Genomic DNA, 26,237 nt, shown 5'->3' with positions numbered 1-26,237 from the left:
AGACAAGTAGTAACTAGAGTAGCCTGTTTATTACTGAAATAGGGAAAGTTGGTGAATTCATTAAATATGATTTGCAAATGTCAGGGGCACATGAAGGAAGCAATCTCAGCTATCACTGGAAGTAGGTTTTATTTCTGAAAGCCTTTCATTTAGTTTTACAGTATCACCAAATACATTTTTTTCCTTCTCTCTTTCTTTTAATGCTCAAGTGTTGGTTAATCAGGGCCATTAATGGTGAAAGTCTGGACCACCCTGTTTTTCTCTGCCCCAAACAGGGGCAGCATAGAGAGAGTTAAATTCTAATTGAGGCTACATCAGATATTAACTCGGTTTGCATAAATACCACATCAAAACTACAATACTGAGGTCATGCTACAGATCAGAGCTGCAGAGAATTTGGGTGACTGAGGTTCGGTCATATTTTTAGTGCACTAAGAAAGTCGTATTACTCCCGGGTCTTTTTCCTCATAGTTGAAAGAACAGCACATTCACAAATTATTGGACTGAAGTAAAACCTTTACCTAAACTGAGCGTTTCCAAATGAGAAGGTAACGGAGTCATGAGACAGAACCCCGTGTCTTAGAAACATTTCTGAAGCACTAACCACATCTCTTTTTTTGTGGCCTAAGTTTAAGAAACATAATTCTACTGCCCTCCTGTGTTCACATAAGAACTGCAATCGCTAAAGAATACACCATCCCCTGAATGAATGGAAAAAGAGAATAAAATAAGATTTCTCCTATGATAACACTTAAGAACTCTTCCAGCCACCAGCCTGGATCCTACCTAGCTAGGTTCTGTGCGTATACAATCAAAAAAGATGGCACTCGAATCAAGCAGCTTACAATTCAAAGCAGGAGAAAGGATGTGGGAACAGCACAGAGAAAAACATAAAATAATAAAACCATGCTGTTCAGCAAAATAGTAAGTAGTTTAAACTAAACAGCTACTACTACAACTACAGCCATCTGTTCATTAATTTAATAACTCAATCTGTCTAGCTGATGAATGATCAGATCTGGTTCAGAATTGGACCCTTATTTTCCAATCACCATAAATAACCATAAATAAAAAGCAGCAGAGTAAGCTACACAAGCAATTAAATATTCAAATACCTACATTCACCACAAACAGGAGAAAACAGTGGTTTTATTCATCTGCCTGTACATGTTTTAGCATGGGGCAATATTTAACATATTATCTGAATATCTCACAGCCCCGATACACATATAGCTGAATATTTCACTGCGCGTTTTGTTACCTAAGGCAAATGCTTGCACAATGCTAGTTTTGTCACTTGGTTTGCATTACCCTATTGTCAACGTAACAGGGATATTTCTAAACAATTTTTCAACAAAACCACTATTTACCTGTCACCAATTTCACTGGCACTCTCTTTTTTTTCTGGATTATTCTGCACCAGCACAGCTGTGAGAAAGGGCAAACATTCACTAAATAAACCGAGGTTTACACCTACTGCAACCCACCTTTTGATTATCACATGGAGCTAAGGTATGACAAACCTGTAGAGAAGTTATTTTCTCCTATTTGCAACTACAGAGTAAGCAAAGGACTGTGTAACCAACACCAGCCCAGGTCTAACAGGAATGGGTGGGGTGTTCACTGTTTCCTTGTTTTATTTCTACACAGTATAAATTGTTTCTTAAGCAGGGCATATATTATTTATCTGAATAAAACAGAGTAGCAAATTCCCTGGGAGGCTAACTGTGTATGGTAACACACGGTTATCCTGCGTGGTATTCTGGGCTGACAGAGCAACAGAACTGTGGGTAAAAGATGTTTCTGAGAAGACAGTAAGTAAAAGTTGTTGCTTTTGTTAAAAAATACCAAAAGCAACGATGTGATTTGGACAGATTTCCTGTCCAAAACTGATATATGTCTTGGGGATGCATTTGTAAAGGTATTTAGATGCTTAATGGTGCTGAAAGGTGCCTGGTAGGACTTTAAAAGTACCTGAAAAGCTAATTCCTATCGAAATTTATGTAGGAATGGTAAGTTTCTCAGAAAGCCATTGAGGCTTACACTTGCTAATGCATGTCTAAGTTAATAAAGACCCAACACTGCATGTCCCCAGCACTGCACCACACAAGCTCATCAGCTCAAATCCAGAAGCTGCATCGCTTACACAGCTTACTCAGCTGGGTTCAGCAATGTTCAAAATCCCCCAGTTTTAATATCAGGATCTGTGCTGAAGTAACAGGCAGGCACAGATTTCTGGGAGAGCTCAAGAACGCTTGGCTTCCCCTTACCAGCAGCAGCTGGCATGACCAGCATCCCCACCACGGGACATGTCTTCAGCCACAGTGTGATGCAGTTCCCCTGGACTCATCCAAGCCAGCCCTGCACTTCTTCAGCCCTAATGGGGTAGAGCTGTCAGTTCCAATACAATTTTGCCACTGCTGAGCTGAGGTAATACGGTGCTGAGTAGGGGACTAGTTAGACAGGTTTATCACTTTTTCTCAAGAGAAATTCTGGATGAAATGTAATATCATCTCCGTTTTATGATTTTGTGCAAATATTTCCAAAGCCATCTGATGAGTGAAACCGAACTCCTTTTCAATTAAACAGGAATGGAGACTGTAACAATCCTTAGGCAGCTTTGGAAATTTCTGCCTTGATGTATCCTTAAGTGAGATGCGCAGGTTCTGAGTAATCAGCTGGCGTTTCCATTTTAATAGCTTTGCATTTTGACGTCTGAGTCCTCCATCTGTTTCTTTTTAAGACAAGACAGAAGAATCTTCCCATCTAGTCTCCATTTTATCCAGATGGTGATCTCTCCCTTTGTTCAGGCATGAATTCCATCCGTGCAAATCAAAGCATCAATCATGCAATCAACTTTTGCATTAGTTGCAAAGTTCAGTAGGATATTTTGCTTCATTAGAAAGTGCAAGGTGTTAACACTGCACCTGCAACACTGAAGAGTACATTCAGTGCTGCAAATGCCAGCATGATGTATGCATTCGTTTACTTATCTGCACCAACCCAGTGTGAGAAGACCAATACCTTACTCCTGTGGGTATTGTTAAGTCCCAAATCCAATATTCCTGAAGCGAAACACAAAGGGAAATGATAACTCAAGTGGTAAAGCATTCAGAAATCTCACTTGTATCATTGCTTTTAACTATCTTCATCATCTATAATTCACCTGAGTACATTTATCGCACATGCAGCAATAGAGATGTAGTTGACAGCTAGGACCCTTTCGGCGGCTAGGCGAGCCCGCAGCTCCATTGTCAGTTGGGCTGTGCGAGGGCCACTGAGGGAGGTTTCAGGCCAGCCTTTCGGGGCTGGCACCTTTCGGCTGGGAGCAGGGGCTGGACATTTTCAGTTTGGAGGCTGGACGCTGATAGACAGTGAGACAGACGTAGGGGTCTGTTAGGACTGTAAAGTTGGCTAGGCGAGTCCAGAGCCCCAAGGTTAGTTGGCAAGCCCCCCACACAGGTCCCTGCCCGAGAGTGGGTGCCCAGGCATCGGCAGGGGGGGTCCCTGCGGATGTCCCGGCACCTGCCGGGTGTTGTGGTACCTGCTGAAGCATCACTGTCCCCTTGCTCTGTTGCCCAGGTTGTGTGCCCGAGCTCCCTCTGCCAACGGGATCCCCAGCACAGCAGTCTTTCCACCAGCACAGCACCAGAAGAAGGCCCGAGCTATTCCCCAGGGAGAACCACTGCTGTTTAACTGAGGTGCTCCTGGCAGAACGAGACTTACAGAGCCAGTGGTCAGAGACCACCTGGATGAAGCACTGTGGGGGCAGCAGCTCAAACCCGGGCACCAAGAAGGTGACAAGGTGCTCGTCCTGTGCGTACTTGGCTTTCAGCAGGAAATACTCGTGGTGCAGGATCACTTTGCTGTCCACATCCTCCACCAGGATCCAGAAAGCTTTGGACGAACCGTGTACCTGAGAGAAGGCAGCTGTTAACTTTCATATCAGAGCCCAGGAGCTGAACATCAGCCCTCCCAACAGCAATCCTGCCCCAAAAGTGCTCTTCTCAGGGTATTTAGCCTGCTGATATTTAGCTGCACAGCTCACCTTTTCATCCTGCTGGAAGTCAGGGGCAATCGTGAGCTCTACTTTCAGGGTGGAGCAGTAACAGGCTGCAAGTGGACCGAGAGTTCCAGTTTTGGAAACAGATGAACGTATTTGTGGATTGTCTTACCCATCTTGGGCATTCAGATCAGTTCCCCTGCAACAGAAAGGCGCTGTCGTCAGGACAGACGGACAACAGGGTGACCAACGGCTCCCAAAGAGAACAGGATCAATGTCGGCAACCCAAGCTGGGAGGTGTCAGGGCAAAGCCTCTGCCCTCCTCAGGCTGTACCCGCACCAGCTCTGCCCCTTCAGTCAGACAGCAAGAAACCCCCCAGGTTCTGGGTCAAAGCACAGCAGAGGAGAACAAAGGGGCAGACACGTCTCCCTGCTGTGTTTGCCCACATCTCCGTACCGATTTCATTATGGTTCAAGTCGTAGAGTCGCTCAAATGGGAAATTCTTCTTCTCGATTTTCTTCACCACTTCTTCAGGCAGTTTCTTGAACTGGTGCAAAGGGCACATGGACTGCCACCTGCGAGGACACCGTGGGGTGAGACAAGCAAAGAAATGCCAGACGAAGCCTTCAGAGCACCGAGGTTCCCCACGCCGCCACAGACCAGCCCCGAAGGCAGCTCCTTTACACCCCGACTCTCCTTCCCAAACTCTGCAGACCTAGCCAGGCTACGCTGCAGAATCTCATCCAGCCTGCAATCGGAAAATACCTCCCAGATCTCACTTACATCCGTTTGTCAATCATCTTGCAGAGGTTAAGGGTCTTGTTGGTGAGCTGGGCCCAGCCACGGTTCAGGATGATCTCAAAGATGGCATGCATCAGCCGCCCAGCAGACTGGGGGAACAGAGAGCAGCTCTCAGAGCTTGGCTGCAATCATCATGTTTAACTTTTCCTTCTTTTCTACCCATTTTCCTGCCCAGCCGCATGGTAACAGAATGGTTTGGTCCACTAGCCCAGGCTGCCCCATCTGACCTGACTTTAAACTCTTCCAGGGACGGAGCATCCACAGCTTCTCTGGGCAACCTGTGCCAGCGCCTCACCACCCTAAAAGAAATGTAGATCCTAGAGGAAACAAACACCAGCACCTGTTAAAACAAGCAGACGGTACCATTGCTGAGAGAGGAATCACAAAAACTCCCTCATCCTAAAGGGACAGGTCATACATTAATCCGACAGCTGGCACAGAGGGAAAACCTGTCTTCCTTCCTCTCTCCGCTGCCATCGACCACCCAAATCCACCTTCTCCACCGCAGCATTTCTGCAGCAACACACCTCAAAAGGGTCTCACTAGCAACAGACAAGCACCAGGATTAAGCACATCAGGCCCAATAAAATAAATATCAAACCTGGTCCTTTCCAGCATGCTCCATAATCTTCTCGTAAACAACCTCGTTCATTATCTGGAAGCATGTGATTGCTTTCTTCTCTGTAATCCCCACGTAAGTCTGCTCTAGGGGCACTGGTCGGAAGCTGTAAGGAAAAAAAATAACCCCAAGTCCATAAAAGAGCAGAAGAATGGAAAAACCCTGATACAAAGGTCCTGTCACAAGGCATCTTGTATTTTGTGCTACCGAGTTCAATCGCTTCCTTTGCGCCTCAATTTACTCAGAGATTGGATGGCTCCGGTTCTGCCCGGTTAGATTAAACAGCAGGGAACAGTCACACGTATTCCCATTTCCTGGAATTTGCTATGCGCACAGCCAGCAAAAACTGTGTTTCAGCAACTACTGAAATCCTGTTTTAGGCTTCCTTCGAACAGCTGATACAGCACACAGGTACAGTACAGTTTATCTGCCTTCTCTAAAGCATCTTCTTGCAAGTATGACATGGCAGGAAGCCTGGCACATATTTGGAGGCTGTATTTAACTGCTCTAGTCCTGAACATGCATTTACCAGCACATCTAAGAGCAAATAAATGTATATTGAGAGTAGGCTGAAGGTCTGGTGAGACCCTGGCACCGTCTGACAGGTCTTTTAAAAGACAGGTCTTTCCCAGCTCTCAACAGCTACCCACCAGCTGATCGGAAAGATCTTGCCCAGCTTTCCATGGTACCTGTTATCAAAATAGAACAAACTCTTGGCCGGGTCCACTCACAGGAACATAGCCACGTCCTCGTAGTTGGGGAGGGTGGCGCTCAAGCCAATGAGCCTCACGTCCTCCTGAGTCATCTCCACGTTGCGGATGGCTCTGGCCACCAAAGACTACAGGATGGGCTCTTGGTAATCATGCAGTAGGTGGATCTGATCCTCAAGAGAGGAAACAGAAACCAACTGGCTCCATTTACCCATTTTTGGTTTAGTTTCTTAGCCCACGCTGACATCTGAAGCCCGTATCAACACGCAGAACCCAGAGAATGCAGACCAAAGATTAAAGGCACAACCCAAACCCATCCTCTCCCGACAAATTTCTGCCAGAGCTTATATCCTTCTGTAAGCATAACAGAAGGAAGCCACTGCAATAAAGCTCATCTTCCCCAATCTACGGTTCAAGCAGCGCCAGGACTAAACCTCTCCTCACCTTCCCAAAGCTGCCCACCATCTCCTGCACCAAGGACCTCATGGGCGCGATGCAGATAATCTTGAAATCATCCACATTGATGGTTCCGTCAATATTAATGTTTCCCTATTTCTCGCAACATGCACGAGTGCCACGTTTGTCTTCCCAGCACCCTAGAATGCAAGCAGAACCGGTCCCATCAAATTCCTGGCTCCTCCAGGGTAAAGTTTTGCCTGCAGTGGCCAGTTTTTTCTGCCTAAACAGATCATTCCCCTGAATTCCCCATTGCAGAGGACCCAAATATCGGGATCCTTACCGTGGGACCACACAGCAGCAAGTTCTCATCAGACTGAAGCGCAGCTAATTGCTAATCGCTGAAAATAGAAAAGATCAAGTTCAATGCCTTTGTTTCAGTCCCTTGCAGGCTGCAGGGCGCATGTGAGATCTCAGAGACCACCCTGGGGATGAGCAGGGTCACGTTGTCTCCAGATGGCCAGAAAAGTAGCCCTGTGCCCAGGGATCATGGAGCAGATAAGGAAGAGATCAAACGAGGCTCGTTAGCTGGCCCGTGTGCTCTAAAGAGTACAAGCCATAGTTGGCTACACCATCAGAAAAGCAAATCCCCACCATGTTCTCATGATGGGATGGATCAGACCACATTTCTGCTGCCAGCACTGATCAAAAGAGGCAATTTATCACAAGGAATGCCACGAAGCAGCCAGATCTCTAGCCCACACTGCACATGGTAGCAAGGAGGGAGCAAAAGCAGAGCTGAGGGCTCAGCAAAGCAGCTGAACGGGGCAGGGGAACCCAGAGACAGAAACCACCAGCACAGGATACATGCTCCAGAAGCGAGAAACTAGAAATCAGGAACCTTCTTCAGCCACAAGAAATCTCTTAGCTTAAAATAACGATTCTTCAAGAAATCTGAGAGGGCGTCACAGCCGCGTCAAAGCATGTGGGATCCCAGGAAGTATCTGTCACAATATCAGCAACAACTCAGTCACAGAAGAGTTTGGGTCGGAAGGGGCCTTTAAAGGTCATTTAGTCCAATCCCTTGCCACGGGCAGGGACAGCGGGTCGCCCAAAGCCCCATCCAACCTGGCCTTGAACACTGCCAGGGATCCAGGGGCAGCCACAGCTTCTCTGGGCAACCTGTGCCAGGGCCTCACCACCCTCACAGGGAAGGATTTCTTCATCATATCTCACCTAAATCTCCCCTCCTTCAGCTTCAGGCCATTCCCCTTGTCCTGTCACTCCCTGCCCTTGTCAACAGTCCCTCTCCAGCTTTCCTGTAGCCCCTTTATGGACTGGAAGGTGCTCTAAGGTCTCTCCGGAGCCTTCTCTTCTCCGGGCTGAACAACCCCAACTCTCTCAGCCTGTCTCCATAGCAGAGGTCCCCCAACACCCCAAGTCCTTCTCCTCAGGGCTGTTCTCAATCCATTCTCCGCCCAGCCTGAAGTTGTGCTTGGGATTGCCCTGACCCACATGCAGGACCTTGCACTTGGCCTTGTTGAACTTCATGTGGTTCGCACAGACCCACTTCTCGAGCTTGTCCAGGTCCCTCTGGACACATCCCTTCCTTCCGGTGTGTCAGGTCACCTACCTCTTCGGAGCCAAAAGGCTTTGGCTTCAGGGCAGGCATGTGCACCTCCTCGTAGCCCTTGCGCTGTCTGCGGAAGGAGCCGTCGGGAAGCTGGCATCGCTTGTTGGCCATGAAGTGACTACCTTGGGTAAACACCAGATCCTCCAAGTCCAGCACCTGCTGCGGAGCCAGTGCCTGGAAACAGAATGGAAAAGAGGCGAGGATTAGAGAACAACATTCTCCTGCCATTTTCACCTTGGGACTGAAGGAAAAGCAACTGCATCCAACTGGCAAGTGCCTCTTTAGCAAATCAGGGACTTATTCTTGGCATCTGCCTGCCCGTGCCACTTCAAATACTCTTTTTGCACTTGTCAGAAGGGCCAGGAACAGATAACTTCAAAGAGTTTTACTTCTCCTCCTTGGTCCGGGTCCTGAATATGGTATTAATCCCCCCAAAACAACCCCCAAATCGGTCACAGAACTCCTGTTCTCCTAACTCTCTCTCTAATCCTACGTGCCAATAAATCTGTTGAGTGTCACATTCCAACCCCAGGTAATCAGGAGCTGATCAGAGGCGACCAGGGTGTTTTATTGCGACGAGGAGGCCCAGGGTGATGTTACGAGACAGTTAACAGCAGCATAAAAATGTGAAACTTGCAGACATCGGCATTTTCCTGGAAAAGCAGGCATCTGAGTGACTCAAAAATAAGAAGTGGTAAATATATCGCCTTCTCAGCTGAGTCTGAGTCGCCGTCACCTAAGCAACGTTTCCTATGGTTTCAAGATCCCAGCTGAATCAACAGGCTCCTCTCACACACACAGCAAACAAAACACACATCCCAACAACAACCACAGATGGCGGCGAGGGTCCCACGGTTTCTCCTCTCGTCCTGCCTGCGGTTCCCTCTAGCCTTACCCGGATGAGGTCTTCCTTCTCCATCTCGTGCAGCTGATACAAGAACTTTGACAGCTCAGGATCCCCTTCCGTCTTCCCCATGATCCCTTCTTTTTCGGCTTCGCTTTGTGTGCTGGCCAGCAAAGTGCAGTACAGGGCTGAGGAAAGAAAATTAAGGGATGGCAGGAGGGGTTAAGGGTTGAACCAAAAGAAAGGAGCAAATGACAAGGCCCAAGCTTTACAAAGCAACACCGATGGCAGTTAAAAAGCCTCGGGTTCTCCCAGAATCACATCAGAACAGCAGGGAAACAACAAAGTGGGATGATTAAAGCAAACGCCACTCACTCATCATCCAGTGTTGTTGCAGGACTTTAATGTAAAGTCGAAGGTGTTAAAGCCCAGGAGCAGAACAAGCTGGTTCTCACATTCCCGGTCATCGCTTGCAGTCTGGGAGGAGAAGAAACGAAGTATGAGCGGTTACCTCTGGGCCCCGTGGAACAGTAATCCCTGCTTCGCACAGAATGGGAGTAAAGTAGAGCTGAACAGCACCTACACACAAGACTAGGCACCTCGTTCAGAAATCCCATCCTCTCCGACTCCCCTTCTTCCCTGGAGAATCACGATGCCCAGCGCACACGGGCATCAGCACCGAAATAAACAGGGAAATAGACCCAGCTTACAATGATCTCCCAGCAAAACGCTGACGAAACCCCAATCATCTTTCCCTTAGGAGATTTCTTCGTGAATTAAAACTAAGCCCAACCTAGTCCAGCAGTTATCTATCTTATCGGCAAACATGGTGCATCCGTGATGGCATTTAACGGTTTAATTTGAAGAAACATAGGTAACGAGTTGTTGGGGCAAATTCCTGTCTTCCAGACAGAGAGGATTTGTGAGACTGCTGCAGTCATGCGGATCAGGTGGCCACTGACCTTCAAAGTCTCCAGCACTTCATCTGCTTTCTTCTGGGAAACAATGGCATCGTCGTAGAAGAGGCTCAGCTGCTGCTGGAGCCAAAAGGTGTTGATGTCTCGAGGATGCAAATCCTTCTTCGAGCTCATCAGCTCACCGGATGCCACAAGCTTAAGAAAATCCCACAAAAACATTATTTTCCTGCAAGAGGAAAGCAGGGCCGTGACCTTTGTGTTATGGAGCAAGGTTTGGGGCCCCTCTCGACTCAGAGAATCAGCAGATGCAACTGCGCAGCTGCCAGACCTGTTAATTTTATTAATGTTTATTTTGGCCTCCATCGAACAGCTTCGAGGCTTCTCTCCACCCACAAATGACCTTAACTCCATCCACAGACCAAGAGGATCCACAACCCTCCTCCAGACGACCCTAAAACCACGTTTCACGCGTTCCTTGGTGACTCACGTTGGCCGAGAGGGTGCAACGGACAACGGCTTCATCTCCCTCCATGTCATCATCGGACGCCTCGTCACACACTTCGCTGTAAATGTCCTCATCGTCTTCCCGTTGAAGGAGGATTTCCAGTCAGCGGCTTTTGCAAATATCAAAGAGAAGCTTTTCCTCAACAGAAATTAATCATCTGGCAACTTGTTCCTAAGGGAAACAGCCTCAGATTGAAATGTTATCGTTCAGTCTAACGGATATAGTTTAATTTCTAAGCGTAAGGATTTACATACATGGTTATAATTAATGTTAACGGCAATCACAAACATAAAGTTTCTGAATATTGAGAGGAATTAGTCTGTTAAAATGACCAACTACATTCCCCAAACAATCCCAAGTCAAAATATTAACAGGCAGAGGCTGTTTCCACTGGAATCACTTCCCAGTGTGGGCTGCTGACACTTAAATTATTTGGAAAGTAATAGGTTAAATCGGGAACGGCCTATTTTGCACTAACTATACTGGATAAAACATATGCTTCTGAATCAAGACCTATACAATGAACAGACTGCAGGAAAGTCTAAGGATAAATACGTGAAATGAGACTGTCAAAGCAACGAAGGGGACTTAGCCATACGCTTTTTATTACTCTTCCCTTCACCGCTTTGAAAAATCTCGTTCACGATCTCCATTATTTAGAGTTCTGTACGTTTGTCTATCTGTATGCTTCCAGGTACCAAAACCTTCCACTTATTGTAAATGTTGAAACAAACTTATCCTGCATTGGTAGTTTCTCAGAAACGCATTTTCAAAGCAGCATGAAGGTTTTCACTGTGACACGCATATTAACATCATTAACGTTTGGGCTTTCGCAGGAACAGAATGCCGCTGTTCAGGTAAAGGACCACGTGATAAAAATTATTTCTACTCTCTACACAGAGGTTTTGCCAGCAAGTTCTCCCATAATCTCATATTTCTCTCTCTTATCGTTCTCTCAGCCTCTTCCAAAAACCAATCCCAGGGAGCATTTCCACAAAACACTTCCCACCAGTGCATTTGAACATCTCTCTTCCTCCCAATCTGTCAAGTTTCCCCACGAGATCTAAATATCACCATCTGTTTTCCATCGTTCTGACTCACAATAAGCCTTGGATTAGCAGGATAATCAACAAATCCTCCCCAAGCCAGGAAATAGCCTCTAAAATAATCCGGCTTCTCCTTCCAAGCAGAGACATCCCAGCCCGAGTCAACGCCCGCTTCCCAATGGAACAAACACGATCCCTGCGGAGTGGCTCACAGCGAAGGGACGGGGCGGAATCTCAGCTGCCACCCCGCGGCCTCTCATCTCATACTTCCTCGTCAGACTTGAACTGCACGTTCACCCCATACGTCTCATCAATACGGTCATCTGCAAGGGAAAAGGGAGTTAATTCACCCAAAAATCTGGGCACCACACGCAAAGTTCACAGATCTGCATGCCTGCCTGCACCTCTGCGCATCCAAAAGATGAAAAGAAAGTGGGTTTGGGGGCTTGAAAACTGTCCAAACGTGGAGTTTTTTTGGCTTCTCTGTGCACAAACACTTCCCTGGAGCAAGGCTGGGTTTGGCCCCAGGACAGCGCCATCCCGTACCCATGTTCTGGATTTCCTTGTCTCCACCATAATCCATGATCTTCTTCCCAGGTTCACCAGCACGTGGTAGTGAGTATCATCAGGCCGCCCCAGCAGCAGATTGATCTCCTTCCTCCTCTCCCTATTGCGCAGCTTCTCATTCTTCAGCACGACCAGGACCTCATCGGTGGCTCTGCAGGGGATGTCGCGCAGCTACGAAAGGAATCACGTGTCACACAGGAGAAGAAATTTGCTCCGCAAAGGTTCCCAAGCCGTTCCCATCCTCACCTGGTCCCTGAGAGCTGCCCAAATGAAGCTCAGCAACACCTCGTAGGTCTCACGGATCTCCTTGGTTTTGGGTTTGTAGATGATGCCTACCATCTCATCGATGCCCTCGGAGAGCAGGGTGTAACCCTTCATCTCGTTGATGTCGTGCCTGTCCTCGTCACGCTTCCTTCTCCTGCAAAGAGGGGCAAGGAGGAGAGCGCCCAGGTCAGCCCCACGGCAGAGCCCTGCTCCCGCTCCTTCCAGTATGGTTACTCTCTTTCATTTGAGAAATACAGGAGTTTAAAAAGAGGTATTTTGTATTTTTTCACTTCGATTTTAGTTTCCTGACACGGAGCAAGTGACTCCGGTTGAAGAAAAGAACATTTTTGTGTCTTCCAGGTTGGCAGTTTTCAGACTGCAGCCCTGCACTCGCACCACCAGAACACTTCCCGCTACAAAACATTACCCAAACCGTTAAATTCCACCCCATTTATAGCATTACACCAAACCAAACCCACCTTATCCAAAGACAGGAGTAAAAAAAAAAAAAAATCAATTTCCCGGAGTGCTTTTCATGCAAATAAGAGTCCTGAGCTGGGGCCCTACACCTCCTCGGCGATGTGCTCGTACTCACTTCACTTGTCTCTCCTCATGCAGCTGGGGTTTGGGTCTCTGTGCCTCGTCCCCCATCCCGGTCCCACAAACGGTTTAGGCTTATGTTTAGGGTTTAGGCTTTAAGCTGGGACTAAACCACTTGGTGCCATCCTTGGACTTGTTGCAGCCAGGAGAACCGGCAGGCTCCCCGCCTGGATGCTCCGTTATCTGTCGGTGCCCGGGAAGTCCCGTTTTAAGGGGGAAAATGTCCCTAAAACAAATTACAAGAGGAGTTTAGTCCACCAAATCCCCCCCTGGCCCCAGTAAAGGGCCGTTACACCGAGCTCTCCTCAGGCAGGCCGCTACAGCGGGGAGAAGCGGGCCCGCCACAGCCAGGGGAAAGGTTTAAAGGCACTGGGTTAACGGGAGCGGGGAAGCGGAGGGCAGCGTAGCAGACAGGGGGCGCGGGGCCGGTGAGGCCCGGGGGGCTGCACTCACCGACCGCCTTGTACTCGTACTGCAGGCTCCGAGCGGTCACGTCCGCCGTAGCACCGCCAAGTTGCAGGCCTCGCCGCCGCCGCGCACCGGATCAGGCCGCGGAACGGCACTTCCGGGGCAAGCGGAAGCGGGTCCCGACCCAGCAGGGCGGTCGACCCGGAAGCGCTTCCCGTAGAGCACTCGCTCGGCGCCCCGGGCGCTCCCAGAATGCCCCGCGGCTCCGCCCGCCCCCCCTCGGGACTACAGCTCCCAGCATGCAGCGCTGTGCCCGGCGAGAGGCGGAGACACTCCGCCAGCTTCCCACTCTGATTGGTTGGCAGTGCCTCGCTCGGCCGCTCCCCGCCCCCGCGCCTAGACATGGCTGTGATTGGCTCAACCGCGCCGCTCCGCCCACCCCCCCCCCACGCGCTCCGATTGGCCGCGGCGAACAGTTGAGCCTTTGACGGTTGGGGCTTTGAAAGCAACGGGGTGCCGCGGGTAGGAGGGGTCACTTCCCAGCCCGTCCGTCTCCTATTGGTTCGTCCCAGCGTGAGCCCCGCCTTTTTCTCACAGCCCCGCCCTCATCCCCATGGCAGGGCCCTGGCCTCCATTTCGGGCTCTCCCTTGAGAGGCCCAGGCTGGGCCCTGCCATGGCGCCGGGCCCTGCCATGGCGCCGCACCCTGAGGGGCTGCGCTGGTACCAGATCCCCCTCTCCTCCGCCCGCGTGCCCCGCTCGGGGCTCTTCAGCTATGGCTTCCAGGCTGGCCTGCAGCGCTACCAGCAGCTCCGTGCCCTCAAGCGCCTCCGGGTGGGCCGCCCCGTCGCCCCGCCACCCCCCGGCCTGTTGGAGCCCTGGCCCCCTGTCTCCCCACCCGCCAACAGCCCTACCCGGGCTTCCCACCGCCCATGGGGCACCGGTGGAGCACAAGGTGAGCATGGCCCTGGCCTGGGGACGGGTGTGAGGGGAACCGTGACTCTCCCATTGGCCCCACAGTGTCCTAAGGCGGCCCCTGTCACCCCAACATTGTCCCTGCGGCCCTTCCCTGTCCCTCAAGGAGGATCCTGGTCACCCCCACGTTGTCCCCATGGCCCTCCCTGTGCCTCAAGGGGGTCCCCAGTCACGCCATATTGTCTGCACAGTCTTCCCCATGCCCCAGGGAACCCCCTGGTGACCCCCACAGTGTCCCCACAGCCCTCCCTGTGCCCCGATGGTGCCACTGGTCACACCCACGTTGTCCCCGCAGCCCTCCCCACGTCCCAAAGGGTTCTGTGGTGACCCCTGTGCTGTCCCCACAGCCCCCCGGCACCCCAAGGAGTCTCTTGGCACCAGGAAACGTGTGAGCAGAGGGCGGCAGCTTCCTGGCACCGCTCAGCCCTGTGCCAACCAGCAGGATGTTGCCAGGCGGGGGTCCCCACCGTGCCGGGCGGCACCGAACAGTTCCGGGCACGTCTCAGCACTGCCAGAGGTGGCTGCGGGGTCCCTGGGGGGTGAAGCCAACCGTGGGCAGCACGCTGTAGCCGGGATGGTGCCACAGCAGGCAGGCAGGAGCTTTGGGGGGCACCCGCCAGGCACTGCGAGGGGACGGGTGTCCCCCGCAGACAGTGAGGACGATGACCTGATCCCGCTGAAGGACATGCTGCTGGCAGGGGACGAGCCCCCGAGCCCTGCAGACCACCAGCAGGTAGGTCCCTGCCTGAGAGTGGGTCCCCGGGCATTGAGGGGGGTCCCTGGGGAAGTCCCAGCACACACTGGGACCTTGCTCTGTTGCCCAGGTTGCGTGCCCACAGCTGGATCCGCTTGCCAACAGCCTGGATTCACTAGTCCGGGAGAAGAGGTAAGGCTGATCTGGGCATGGGGGGTGTGCTGAGCATCCCGGGGTGCCCTCTCCCTGCCCTGACTGCCCCCGTGCCAGGGAACAGAGCCAGGCGGGCATGTTGCATGCCGGCGTGGCGTGGGTGCACGTGGACGACGCCAGTCCCTGTGAGTCCCCGGATGAGGACGCCCAGCTGGCCAAGGAGCAGAGGTACCCCTGCCAGCCATGCCTGGGGTTAGGAGGCTCCACACGGTGCCCACTCCCTGCCCGACGCTGCCCTCCTGCCCGTAGGGATTTCCTTGCCCGCTTCACCGTGAAACCCAAATTCATCCCCGCTGTCCACCCCGGGGAAAACATCTTCTGTGCCCGCCCGGCGCCAGCACCCACCCTGGACACCCACGGGCTGGAGCCTCAGAGCACCTCGGAGAGGTTCTTCCTCTGGTGAGCGCCGGGCACAGGGTGGGCAGGACGTATCGGGGTGACAAGGGGGATGAAGGGGATGCGGGCAGAGTCCTGCTCACCCCCCTGTCTCTGCCCCAGTGACTCGCCTGCCTGCCAGGCGGCTTTTGTCCGTGATGGGGGCCTCAGCCTGCTCTACCGCTGCCTGCCAACCTGCCCGCTGCCCGTCCTGCGCTGGCTCTTCCAGGTAAGCCACCGTTGCAGGAGGGTGCCCTGTTCTCCTGCAATGCCACCCCGGTCACCCCCTCTTTGTTTTGGTAGCTAATGACCCTCTGCCCGGACACGACCAACGCTTCCCAGGCGCTGTGGGAGATCTGGCTGAGCACCGGCGGTGAGCACAGGGCAGGCATGGGGTTGCCTCACTGCGGTGCCCCCCAAAACCCACCGGCACAGCCTCTGCCTGCTCTCACTGTCCCCTCGCCCACAGGCGAGCCCTGGTGCCCCACAGTGCAGGAGATCACCCAGGCTTTCGCCCGTCTTGGCGCTGACTTGAGCCCCCTGTGCCGCCGGCGCCTGCTGCCCCCCGAGCTGTGCCCCACAGGCGAGAGGTTAGCCCCGGCGCAGCGGGCAGGAGGGTGCTGCCCACCCTGCCAGCCCCCCACTGACCCATTCTCCTTCCAGGAGCCCGGATCCATCCTGCCCCCCGAGACAGGCAAGCCCTGATGCCACCAGCATGCTGGCCCTGGTCACGCAGCTCGGTGACATCTGCAAGGTGGGAGCCCTGCTGCTCGCGCTGGGGATGTTACGCCTTCGTTATCTCTGCCCTGCTAATTAAGCAGGCGACGCTGATGCCAGCTCCTGGAGGGGTGCCGGTTGGGGCTGCCACTGGCCATGCCAGCCTGTCCCTGCCCTGGCGGGAACATCACTGCAGTGGGTTTCGGTGACTTCGGTGACACACCACCTTCCCCCTCCAGTTTCTGGCACTGTGCGTGGTCATCCAGCCGTGCCGCTACACCGACGGCGCCCGCCTGTCACTTGTCACCCTCCTCTCCTTCCTCGGCCTCGACCGGGCACTGCGCTGCCAGCCTCTGCCCGAACTACAGCACCTCCTCCACTGCCTGCTGGAGGGCATCCGGGACTGGTGGGAGCAGGTACCCAGGGCAGTGGGATCCCCTCACCCCAATGCCCTCCCTCCACACCCCGAGGGCTCTGCCCGCACCTCAACGCCTTCCCTCTCTCCCCAGCTGCCTGCTCTCTGCCTGTCCCTCTGCCAGCTTTCTGGGCACCACCACAACCTGGTTGCCCTGGTGCAGCTGCTGCCGGATCTCACGAGCAGGGGCAGGTACAGCCTGGCCCACAGCACCACGGTCGGGTGGGATGCTGGGCAGAGCTGGCAGCGATGGCTTGCCAGGCATCCCATGTCACCCGTTCCCTGTGGACTGGTGACGGTGAGCCTGGCGGGAGCTGGCACGGCCCTGCAGCACCGGGCCAAAGCCGAGCAGGCTGGGATGCATCTGCCTCTAATTCCTTTATTCCAGCCGGTTGCGCAGGCACAAAGCGGGCAGGATCCAGCTGCCAGCACCACCGCCCCTCGCCATGGGTGTCTGGAGGGCACTGTGGCCACGCTGGCAGTGTGGGGATGTCCCATCTCTGCACCAGGGGATGGCAGTGATGGGCACAGAGGCGGGGACGTGTGTGGGGGCATGCGACGGACCCTCCCTCACACTCTCCCTCCTCTCCCCAGGGAGCTTCGTCGGCGCCTGAGCCTTCATGCCATGGCCTCGCTGCTGAGGGAGCCACTGGGCACCGTGCCACCCGCTGGGGTGCACGCAGAGGTGGGTGCACTGAGGTGGGACCACACCAGGGCTCCGGCACCCACCGTGAGATTCAGCACAGGGTGCGGGTACCCTGACACCCGCTCTCTCTGCAGCTGCAGGCGCTGGGCCGGCTGCTGGTGCTGGCACAGCCAGACACCCTACGACGCCTGGTGCTCACCGGGAAGGAGCTGAAGGACGCTGACTGGGAGGTGGGTGCTCCCCTTGCCGGGAAATGGGTGCTGTAGGGCACCCCATAACGTGCCTGCACCCCTTTTGGTGACCCCCCCTGCCCGTTCCCACCTGCAGACTTGCTACCTGAGCTACAGCCTCCTCCTCCTCGCGAGCAACGTGGTGGGCACTGAGCAGCCCTCGGCTGAGCACCGGGTGAGCACTGGGCCCTGGGAAGGGGACCTGGGGAGACCCGGGGGGGAGGTCCGGCCATGTCCCTGACCCCCCGGCTGTCCCCTCAGGGCCATCTGCAGCAGCTCTGCGCCCAGCTGGACCGGCACTTCGGGAGGGGGCTGCGCGAGGGCACCCGGCTCCTCTTCCGCACCCAGCTCAAGGGCCTGGCCACCCTCCTCTACGTCAAATGGCAGGAGATGCTGGCCTAGGGCTGGGGGGGAGGGGGTCCCTGTCCCCACCCACTGTCCTGGGGTGCCCCTGGCACCCCTTTACCCAATAAACACCCCTGGCTCCTCCTGCACCTGTGGGTCTGTTGGCGTGCCCAGCGTGGGTGGCCACTGGCACCCCAAAAGGGTGTCGGGGGTTTCTGCCCTCTGCTAGGCTGAGCCCAGGCCGGGGCGAATGGGGTTAGGCCAGGCTGAATTGAGCTGAGCCTGGCCAAGCTGCACTGAATTGCGCTGGGCCAAATCGGGTTGATGTGAGCTGAACCGGGCTGACCCAAGCCTGCTTGAGCTGAACTGGGCCAAGTCAAACTAGGCTGAGCTAAGCCAGGCTAAAGTGAACCGAACCGGGCTGAGCTGAGTCTAGTTGAGCCCAGCCAGGCCAGCTGAGCTGGGCTGAGCCGAAACGGCCCCAGGCCGAGCAGAGCCGCGTTAAGCCGATCCGATCCGATCCGATCCGATCCGATCCGACCCGACCCGACCCGACCCGACCGGAGCCCCCTCCCGCGGGGCAGCCATGACGTCAGGGCTAGGGCGGGGCCGAGCGGAGCCGCGCGGCGCGCACCCACCGCCGCCCCGACCCGCCGCCGCCGCTGCCTCCCGCCGCCCCGGCCGGGCCGCCCGCCCCACGCCGCCGCCGCCGCGCCCCGAGGTGAGTGCGGCCCCCCCCCCCGCCCCCGCCGGACCCGGCACGGCCCCCCGCCGCCCCCCCCCGGTATTGTTGTGGCGGAGCCGCGGGGGCGGGGGGAGGAGGGGGAGGTGCTTTGTTCCTCCCGGTACCGGGGATGGGGACCGGCACCCCCGGCGGCATCGCCCCTCCCCACCCCCGTTGCTGTGGGGGACGGACCTCCCTCCGGTAACGGGGACCCCCCGCGCCCCGATCCGTCGGTGCACAGCCCCCCCCACGTCGGTACAGGCAGCCGTTGTCGCCGGTGGCGGCCCCCGCGCGCGGGGCAGCGGGGTGCGCCGGGGAGGTGCCCCCACCCTTGGATGCCAGGTGGATCGTCCCGTGGGGCTGTGCGTCGCCGTGGGCCCCCCATTCCCCCGGGGATGGCACTGCCGTGGGTCGTGGCACCCCAGGATGGCACCGTCGTGGGGACCCCACCCGGGATGGCACCACTGTGGGGCCGCGGCACCCGGGTGCCCCGTGGGACCCCCAGGTGTCCAGTACCAAAACTGGGGACCCCAGGGACCCCGTCCTGCCTGCAGCACCCCGGCCATGCCCATGGCAGCCTGGTGGTGCCTGGCACACCCTATCCCTGCTTTTGGCACCCCGGCCGTACCCACAGCACCCTGGCCGTGACCATAGCACCCTGGCCATGACCGTGACACCCCAGCCAAGCCCATGGCACCCTGGCTGTGCCCATGACACCCTGGTCATGCCCATGGCCCTCTGGCCATGACCATGGCACACTGGCTGTGCTCATGGCACCCTGACTGTGCCCATGGCACTCCCGCCATGACCGTGGCACCCTCGCCATGCCCATGGCACCCCAGCTGTGCCCATGGCACTCCGGCCATGCTTGTAGCATCCCAGCTTTGCCCGTGGCACCCCGACAGTGCCCGTGGCACCCCAGTCATGCCTATGGCACCCTGGCCATGACCATGGCACCTAGGCGGTGCTTGTGGGACCCTGGCCATGCCTGTGGCACCGGCAGCCCCCTGCCTGCAGCCCCCCCACCCACCGCAGGCAGCTCAGCTGGGGCGTCCCCCATTCCCACACCCACGGGGGGCCCATTCCTGGCCCCCCACCCTCCCGGAAATCCTTCCCCAGCCGGTGTGGGCCCCCCCCCGGACTCCCCCTCCCGGCTTCCTGCTTCCCGCCGGGCAGGGCAGAACAATTCCCAGCCGCCAGCTCGCCCAGCCGCATCCTGCCCAGCCTGGGAAGGGGGTGACACAGCAGGGGGCACCCCCCCCCCCGGGACACCGGGCAGGGCCGGGGGGGGGGGGGGGTCCTGGGGCAGGACGTGAGTGAGGTGGGGCCGCCTGGGTGGGGTGGGAAGCAGAAGGGCCCGTTTCCTCCTCCGTGGCCCCCCTGGTGACTCGTCACGGCCGGAGGAGGGACCACGGCAGGGGGAGACAGCAAGTCGGGGACCCACATGTCAACCCCCCACCCCACTGCGTGGGGTGACCCCGGCCTCGTGATGTGCGGCCCTCAATGCCCGCCTTGTCCCTGCGCCGCCCGCGTGACGCCGTCTCCACTGGTGTCGATGCCCCGTAACCCCAACGGGGGCCGGGCGTGTCTGTTCCCCCCCACCCCACCAGGCCGTGTCCACCCCCGCCTCCCCGGCACCATGGTCCCCCGCCGGCTGCTGGCCCTCGTCTTGCTGTTGGCCCTCGCCGCCACTGCTGCCACCACCCCGGGGTCCTCGTGGAGCGCCGTGCCCCGAAAAACTGTTCCCTATGCGGGTGAGTACCATGTGTCCCCCAGTACCGTGTGTCCCCCCCCCGGGGGTGTCCAGGGAGAGGGGAGCAGCTTGCGGAAACTGAAGCACAGCAGGGTGGGCGCATCAATCCCATCCCTTGCTGACACCGAGGTGACACCCCGGTGGCGTCTCCACCTCGGGCAGCTTCTGTCCCCCCCCCGCCCCAAGCTTGTCAGCACTGCGGGGACCCTCCCGGGTCAGTGGCCCCAAAACTGGGGGTCTGCAAGAGCAGAGGGGAAATGGGCAGGGACACTGTCCTGCGTCCCCGTGCCCTGCCATTGCCCCTTGTCCCCACCGCTGTGCCGTGTCCCCTGTCCCCATCCCTCTGCCATGCCAGCACCCTGAGACGCCATCCTTTTGCTGTGCCAGCACCCTCTGTCCCTCTGTCCCTGTCCTGTGCCAGCACCCTGTGTCCCCATCTGTGCCCTGTGCTGTGCCATCCCTGCGCCATGCCAGCACCGGCGTCCCTGTCCCTTTGCCATACCCTGTGTCCCCACCCCTTTGTCCCATTCCCCTCTACCTGTGCGGTGGCAGTGCCCCACGTCCCCTGTCCCTGTGCCGTGCCAGCGTCCCCATGCCATGTCCCCTTGTCCCTGTGCCGTCCCCACGCTCGAGACCCCCATCCAATTGCCGTGCCAGCGCCCCACGTCCCTGTGCCGTGCCAGCCCTGCATCCCTGTCCCTGCCTGGGGGCCCTGGTGCCTCCCCCATCAATAGGGCCTTTTTGCAGGGCCTGGGGGCGGGCGGGGGGACGCGGCGGGGGGGACGCGGGGTCTCGCCAAAGGCCACTGTGTTCGCCGGGCTCCACCAGCGCTTGTTCTGGTGACAAAGAGCCTTTTGTGTGGCACCGGGGCCGGGGGGCTTCCAGTAATGATGGTGAGGGCCGGGGGGGGGGGACTGCAGGTGCCCTGGGGGTGCCAGTGGTGCCCATCTGGGGAGGGGACAGCTGTGGGGCTGGTGGTGGCCTTGCTCTGATGTCCCCATGTGTGTCCCCCCTCCTCAAACCCCGCAGAGCTGAAGGATGCGGCCAAGCGCTTCTCGCAAGGGGGGATCTCGCACTACCTGACGCTGACGCTGGACAAGGCCGAGGCGTTGCTCTACGTGGGTGCCCGCGAGGCTGTCTTTGCCCTGGCCACCGGCACCGTGGAGCTCAAGGCGGCGGTGAGGTCCTGGGAGGGGAGGGGGGAATTTTTTTTTGAGGGGGTGGGTGTGCGTTTCCAGCCCACTGATCCTTTTTCTGTTCCCAGATCTCCTGGGAAGCCCCTGTGGACAAGAAAGCTGAGTGCATCCAGAAGGGCAAAAACAACCAGGTGGGGGGGCACAGGTGCCATGGCGGGGGGCGTTACGGGGCACCGCAGTGTGCCCCCCTCTCACCGCCACCCCCTTAACCAGCTGTTTCCTCCCCCAGACCGACTGCTTCAACTACGTGCGCTTCCTGCAGAGCTACAACAGCTCCCACCTCTACGCCTGCGGCACCTATGCCTTCCAGCCCAAGTGCACCTACATCGTGAGTGTGGCCCCCAGGGGGGCCCCTCCCCAAAACCTGCCAGCCCCTGGCGCCCCCCTGCCCCCAGGGATGAGGTCCAGGGCAGCCCCTCCCTGTCCGCAGGAGCATCATCCAGGGGTGTCCCTGTCCCCAGGAGGGTGGTCCAGGGGTGTCCCTGTCCCCAGGAGCATCATCCGGGGGGTGTCCCCGTGCCCCCACCCACCCCTTTGCCCCGCAGGAACTCTCCAGCTTCACCCTGGACCAAGTGGCTTTTGAGGACGGCAAGGGGAAGTGTCCGTATGACCCCACCAAGGGACACACCGGCCTCATCGTGGGTAGGTGGCACCACCGGGCACCTGCTGCGGTCTGGGGGTGCCCGCTGCGCCCCCCCCGTTGCCTCCCCTCGCTAAACCCTTGCCTCGCAGACGGGGAGCTGTACTCGGCCACCTTCAACAACTTCCTGGGCACGGAGCCTGTCATCCTCCGCAACCTGGGCCCCCACTACTCCATGAAGACGGAGTATCTCACCTCCTGGCTGAACGGTAGGGTCGGGGGGATGCGGTGAGGGGGACTGCGTGTGCACCTCCCACCCCGGCATGGCATTACCGTTCCCTTTCTGCTCCCTCCTCCGCAGAACCCCACTTCGTGGCTTCAGCTTACGTGCAGGAGAGCGCAGCCAGCAGCACGGGGGATGACGACAAGGTTTACTTCTTCTTCAGTGAGCGGGCGGTGGAGTACGACTGCTACGCCGAGCAGGTGGTGGCACGTGTGGCACGCGTCTGCAAGGTACAGGGAGGGGACAATCCGTGCCGGAGATGCCGTCCCGGCACGGCTTCGCTCCAGCAGTGAGCACGGTGGCATTCTCTTGATGCTGGCTGGCTTCCCAGGGGGATGTCGGTGGTGCCCGCACACTGCAGAAGAAGTGGACAACCTTCCTGAAGGCTCGCCTGGTGTGCTCGGCGCCCGAGCAGCAGCTCCACTTCAACCGCCTCCAGGCAGTCTTCACCCTGCCGGGGGCTGATTGGCAGGACACCGCCTTTTTTGGGGTCTTCCAGGCCCGCTGGTGAGTGCGTGGGGATGTGGCAGCACCGGGGTTCCCCATGACCGGTGGTTTCTCCTAAAAACCTGCCCTGTCCCTTGCAGGGGGGACGTGGATGTTTCAGCTATTTGCCAGTACCACATCCTGGAGGTGAAGAAGGCATTTGAGGGGCCCTACAAGGAATACCGGGAGCAGGCGCAGAAGTGGGGCCGGTACTCGGATGAGGTGCCGAGTCCCCGTCCCGGCGCAGTGAGTGCTGGTACCAGGGGTAAGATGGGAGAAGAGGGTGCGGGATCCAACCGTGGGCCTGATGGTGCCTTCTGTCCCCAGTGCATCACCGACTGGCACCGCCAGAATGGTTTCGCCAGTTCCCTCGAGCTGCCCGACAACACCCTCAACTTCGCCAAGAAGCACCCGCTGATGGATGAGCCCATCTTGCCGCACCACGGGCGCCCGCTTCTCCTCAAAAAAGACGCCAACTTCACCCAACTGGTGGTAGACCGGGTGCCCGGGCTGGATGGCACCATCTACGAGGTGCTTTTCATCGGCACAGGTACCTCTGGGGTTTGAGGTGGGGGGGAAAGCCGGGGAGGGGACCACAGAGGCCTCCTGGCATGGGGACATCTCTCACAACCCGCCATGACCCACAGGTGACGGCTGGGTGCACAAGGCGCTGAACCTGGGCACTCGCGTCCATCTGGTAGAGGAGCTGCAGGTTTTTGAGCCGGCGCAGCCCGTGGAGAGTCTGGTTCTGGCTGGCCGGAAGGTGAGTGGTGCCATGGGGAAGGGGCTGGCACCCAGGTTGTCACCTCATGGTATCACCTCACCATATCAGCTCACCCATTCTCCCTGCCCTTGCAGAAGCTGCTCTTTGCCGGTTCCCGTTTCCAAGTGGCCCAGTTGCCCCTGGCCGACTGCGGCCGCTACCAGTCGTGCACGGACTGCGTCCTTGCCCGGGATCCCTACTGTGCCTGGAGCCGCAACGCCAGCCTCTGCATCCACACCGAGGGCCTCAATGGGTACGGGGGCTTCCCCGGAGCAGCAGGGGGGGACACACATGACACCCCAATACAAGTTGCCCCCCATCACCTCTGCTGTGTCCTCCCGCAGGTCCCACCTGGTCCAGGACATGCTGAGCTCCGACACCCATGCCTGCACCCTGCCGCAGGTGGCCAAGCAAGGTGAGACCCCCCCCCAAAGTGCCACATGGAGCCGGGAAAGGGGGAGTTCACTGAACCCCTCCCCCCTTCTGCCTCCTCTGCTGACTCGGCCGCTCTCCCGCAGGGCCTATCACCCCCAAAAACGTGACGGTGGTGGCAGGCACTGACCTGGTGCTGACGTGCCGTTTGGGCTCCAACCTGGCCCAGGCAGTGTGGACCTTCGAGGGCCGGGCGCTGGCAGCCGAGCAGGCACTGGTGCTACACGACACCCGTCTGCGGGCTCTGGTGGTGCCAGGAGCCGGGGCGCAGCACAGCGGCACGTACCGCTGCTTCTCGGAGGAACAGGGTGCCCGGCTGGGCGGCGAGGTGTACCGGGTGGCGGTGTTGGCCGGTCCCGGCATGCCGCTGGAGACGCGGGCACCGCTGGAGAGCCTGGGGCTGGTGTGGGTGGTGGCGGTGTGCCTGGGCGCCCTGTGCCTGGTGCTGGTGCTGGTGGTGCTCTCACTTTGGCGACGGTTGCGGGAGGAGTTGGGCAAAGGCACCAAAGCCATCGAGAGCACCCTGGTGTACCCCATCGAGCTGCCCAAGGAGCCCCCTAGTCCCCGCTTCGTGCCCAGCGCTGCCTCTGACTCTGACGAGAAGCTCTGGGACCCGGCCAGCTACTACTACTCGGACGGCTCACTCAAAATTGTGCCGGGTCATGCCACCCGCCGTAATGGTGGCCCTCCCGGTGCCACTTCGCCGCCCAATGCCATTCCCGGGCAGCCCCTCCACTCACCCACCCGCATCCACCTGGGTCCCCTGCGTGGTTCCTCCTCCAATGGCTACATCCGCCTGGCACTGGGTGCCGAAGAGCGGCCGCCCTGCGCCGATTTGGCCGAGGAGCTGCGGCGCAAGCTGCAGCAACGCCAGCCCCTACCTGACTCCAACCCCGAGGAGTCATCGGTCTGAGCTGCCGGCAGGCGGCTCCCCCGCTGCCGAGCAGCCGTACCTACCTCAGGGCCTGGCCTGGCACCCGCCGCGGGGACCCCAGTGCTGGCACCCACTGTGGGGACCACCGCCTCGGCACCAGCACCCAACTTGGGGCTGCCGTGTGAGCGCCAGCGACCATTGCAGGGATGCCGGTGCCCATCTTGGGGACGACTGCCGCACCGGCACCCGCTTTGGGGTCGGGACTGCCACCCTGGCACTGGTACCCGTCTTGGGGACTGCTACCCTGGCACCCACCTTGGGGCCGGGGCACTGGTATCCATCTTGGACACCGGAGCTGCTCTTGGTCACCACGTCCGCCTTCGGTACCGTGTCCCAGGCAAGGGACCGACCTTGGGGACCGCCACTGGTATTGGGGACCACCGAGCCCCCCCAGGCACCATGGCCCATCCTGGGCAGCAGCTGCAGGATGTTTATTTGGGACAATTTAAGAACCAATCGGGTTTTTCTTCCTGAGAATTTTTCTAACAGCTCCCTCACACGCACACCCCGCCCCCCCCCCCCCCCCCGGACTCCCCCCCCAGCCCTGGGGAGGACTTCGTAACCCCTTGGCCCTGGCTGTAAATACCCCCTCCCGCCTGCCCTCCCCCCCCCCGCACGCTGCCCTCCTGGGTCCCTTTTGTATAACCCCTCCCCAGTGTAATTTATTTGTTACCAAAATATATTTATTTCCTGTAAATACGTATTTTTATATTAATAATAAAAAGGAGCAAAAAAAAAAAAAATTATATTTAGTAAAAGCAAAGCCCATGTGGGGCCGTGTCCGGTGCTGGCTGGGGAGGGTGGTGGGCCCCCCCCGGCCGCTGAGCTCATGGAAAAAGGCCGCGCTCTGGGCTATAAAAGGGCATCGCGGCGCTGTTCCCAGGGTAGGGGGGCCCGCCCCCCCCCCCCCGAGGCTGCTGAGGCCTGGCCCCATGCCCGTGTATCCCCCCCCCCCCCCCGGATGCTGGGGGTCAGTGTGGGGCACAGGGAGGCGTGTCCATGGGGAGGCCCTGCCGGGAAGCCAGGCGGAAGCGGCACCCGGGGTCCCGGTGGTGGGGCCTGGGAGCGGGGCCAGGGGCTGCCCGGGGCGTGGGAAGCGCGGCTCGGAGGGGTGGGATGAGCCCCCCGTGCGGGGGGGTGGGGGGAAGCCCTGGGACCCCCAA

The 26,237-nt window shown here is 57.6% G+C and overlaps 2 protein-coding genes and 1 pseudogene across 2 annotated transcripts; 2 read left to right on the top strand and 1 right to left on the bottom strand.

Moving 5' to 3' along the window:
- Positions 1–112: 112 nt before the first annotated feature.
- Positions 113–13,718, bottom strand: LOC129196595 (U5 small nuclear ribonucleoprotein 200 kDa helicase-like; annotated as a pseudogene).
- A 270-nt stretch (positions 13,719–13,988) lies between these two features.
- On the top strand, positions 13,989–17,980 carry FAM178B (family with sequence similarity 178 member B). Its single transcript, XM_054804353.1, has 14 exons — positions 13,989–14,268; positions 14,636–15,021; positions 15,113–15,174; positions 15,253–15,594; positions 15,694–15,799; positions 15,874–15,943; positions 16,040–16,160; positions 16,237–16,324; positions 16,527–16,703; positions 16,797–16,894; positions 17,297–17,387; positions 17,483–17,578; positions 17,676–17,753; positions 17,840–17,980. The coding sequence occupies exons 1-14, from the start codon at positions 13,989–13,991 to the stop codon at positions 17,978–17,980; spliced, it is 2,136 nt and encodes a 711-aa protein (XP_054660328.1).
- Positions 17,981–18,539: 559 nt separating this feature from the next.
- SEMA4C (semaphorin 4C) lies at positions 18,540–25,802 on the top strand. Its single transcript, XM_054804586.1, has 15 exons — positions 18,540–18,644; positions 20,258–20,401; positions 21,430–21,578; positions 21,665–21,727; positions 21,826–21,924; positions 22,142–22,238; positions 22,329–22,445; positions 22,538–22,689; positions 22,791–22,966; positions 23,047–23,191; positions 23,273–23,495; positions 23,593–23,708; positions 23,804–23,961; positions 24,053–24,123; positions 24,227–25,802. The coding sequence occupies exons 2-15, from the start codon at positions 20,287–20,289 to the stop codon at positions 25,051–25,053; spliced, it is 2,508 nt and encodes an 835-aa protein (XP_054660561.1). The 5' UTR covers positions 18,540–18,644; positions 20,258–20,286; the 3' UTR covers positions 25,054–25,802.
- Positions 25,803–26,237: the final 435 nt, after the last annotated feature.

This window comes from Grus americana, chromosome 26, assembly GCF_028858705.1.
Source record: "Grus americana isolate bGruAme1 chromosome 26, bGruAme1.mat, whole genome shotgun sequence".
NCBI lineage: Eukaryota > Metazoa > Chordata > Aves > Gruiformes > Gruidae > Grus > Grus americana.
This window is presented reverse-complemented; position numbering and strand designations above follow the sequence as displayed.

Bases quoted from the DNA above. Each gene is read 5' to 3' on its own strand.
- FAM178B (XM_054804353.1), top strand. From the start codon at position 13,989: ATGGCGCCGGGCCCTGCCATGGCGCCGCACCCTGAGGGGCTGCGCTGG. The intron at 15,944-16,039 runs GTGAGCACAGGG...CCTCGCCCACAG, and splicing joins GATCTGGCTGAGCACCGGCG to GCGAGCCCTGGTGCCCCACA. The intron at 16,704-16,796 runs GTACCCAGGGCA...CTCTCTCCCCAG, and splicing joins TCCGGGACTGGTGGGAGCAG to CTGCCTGCTCTCTGCCTGTC.
- SEMA4C (XM_054804586.1), top strand. From the start codon at position 20,287: ATGGTCCCCCGCCGGCTGCTGGCCCTCGTCTTGCTGTTGGCCCTCGCC. The intron at 22,967-23,046 runs GTGAGTGCGTGG...TGTCCCTTGCAG, and splicing joins GGGGTCTTCCAGGCCCGCTG to GGGGGACGTGGATGTTTCAG. The intron at 23,496-23,592 runs GTACCTCTGGGG...CATGACCCACAG, and splicing joins GGTGCTTTTCATCGGCACAG to GTGACGGCTGGGTGCACAAG.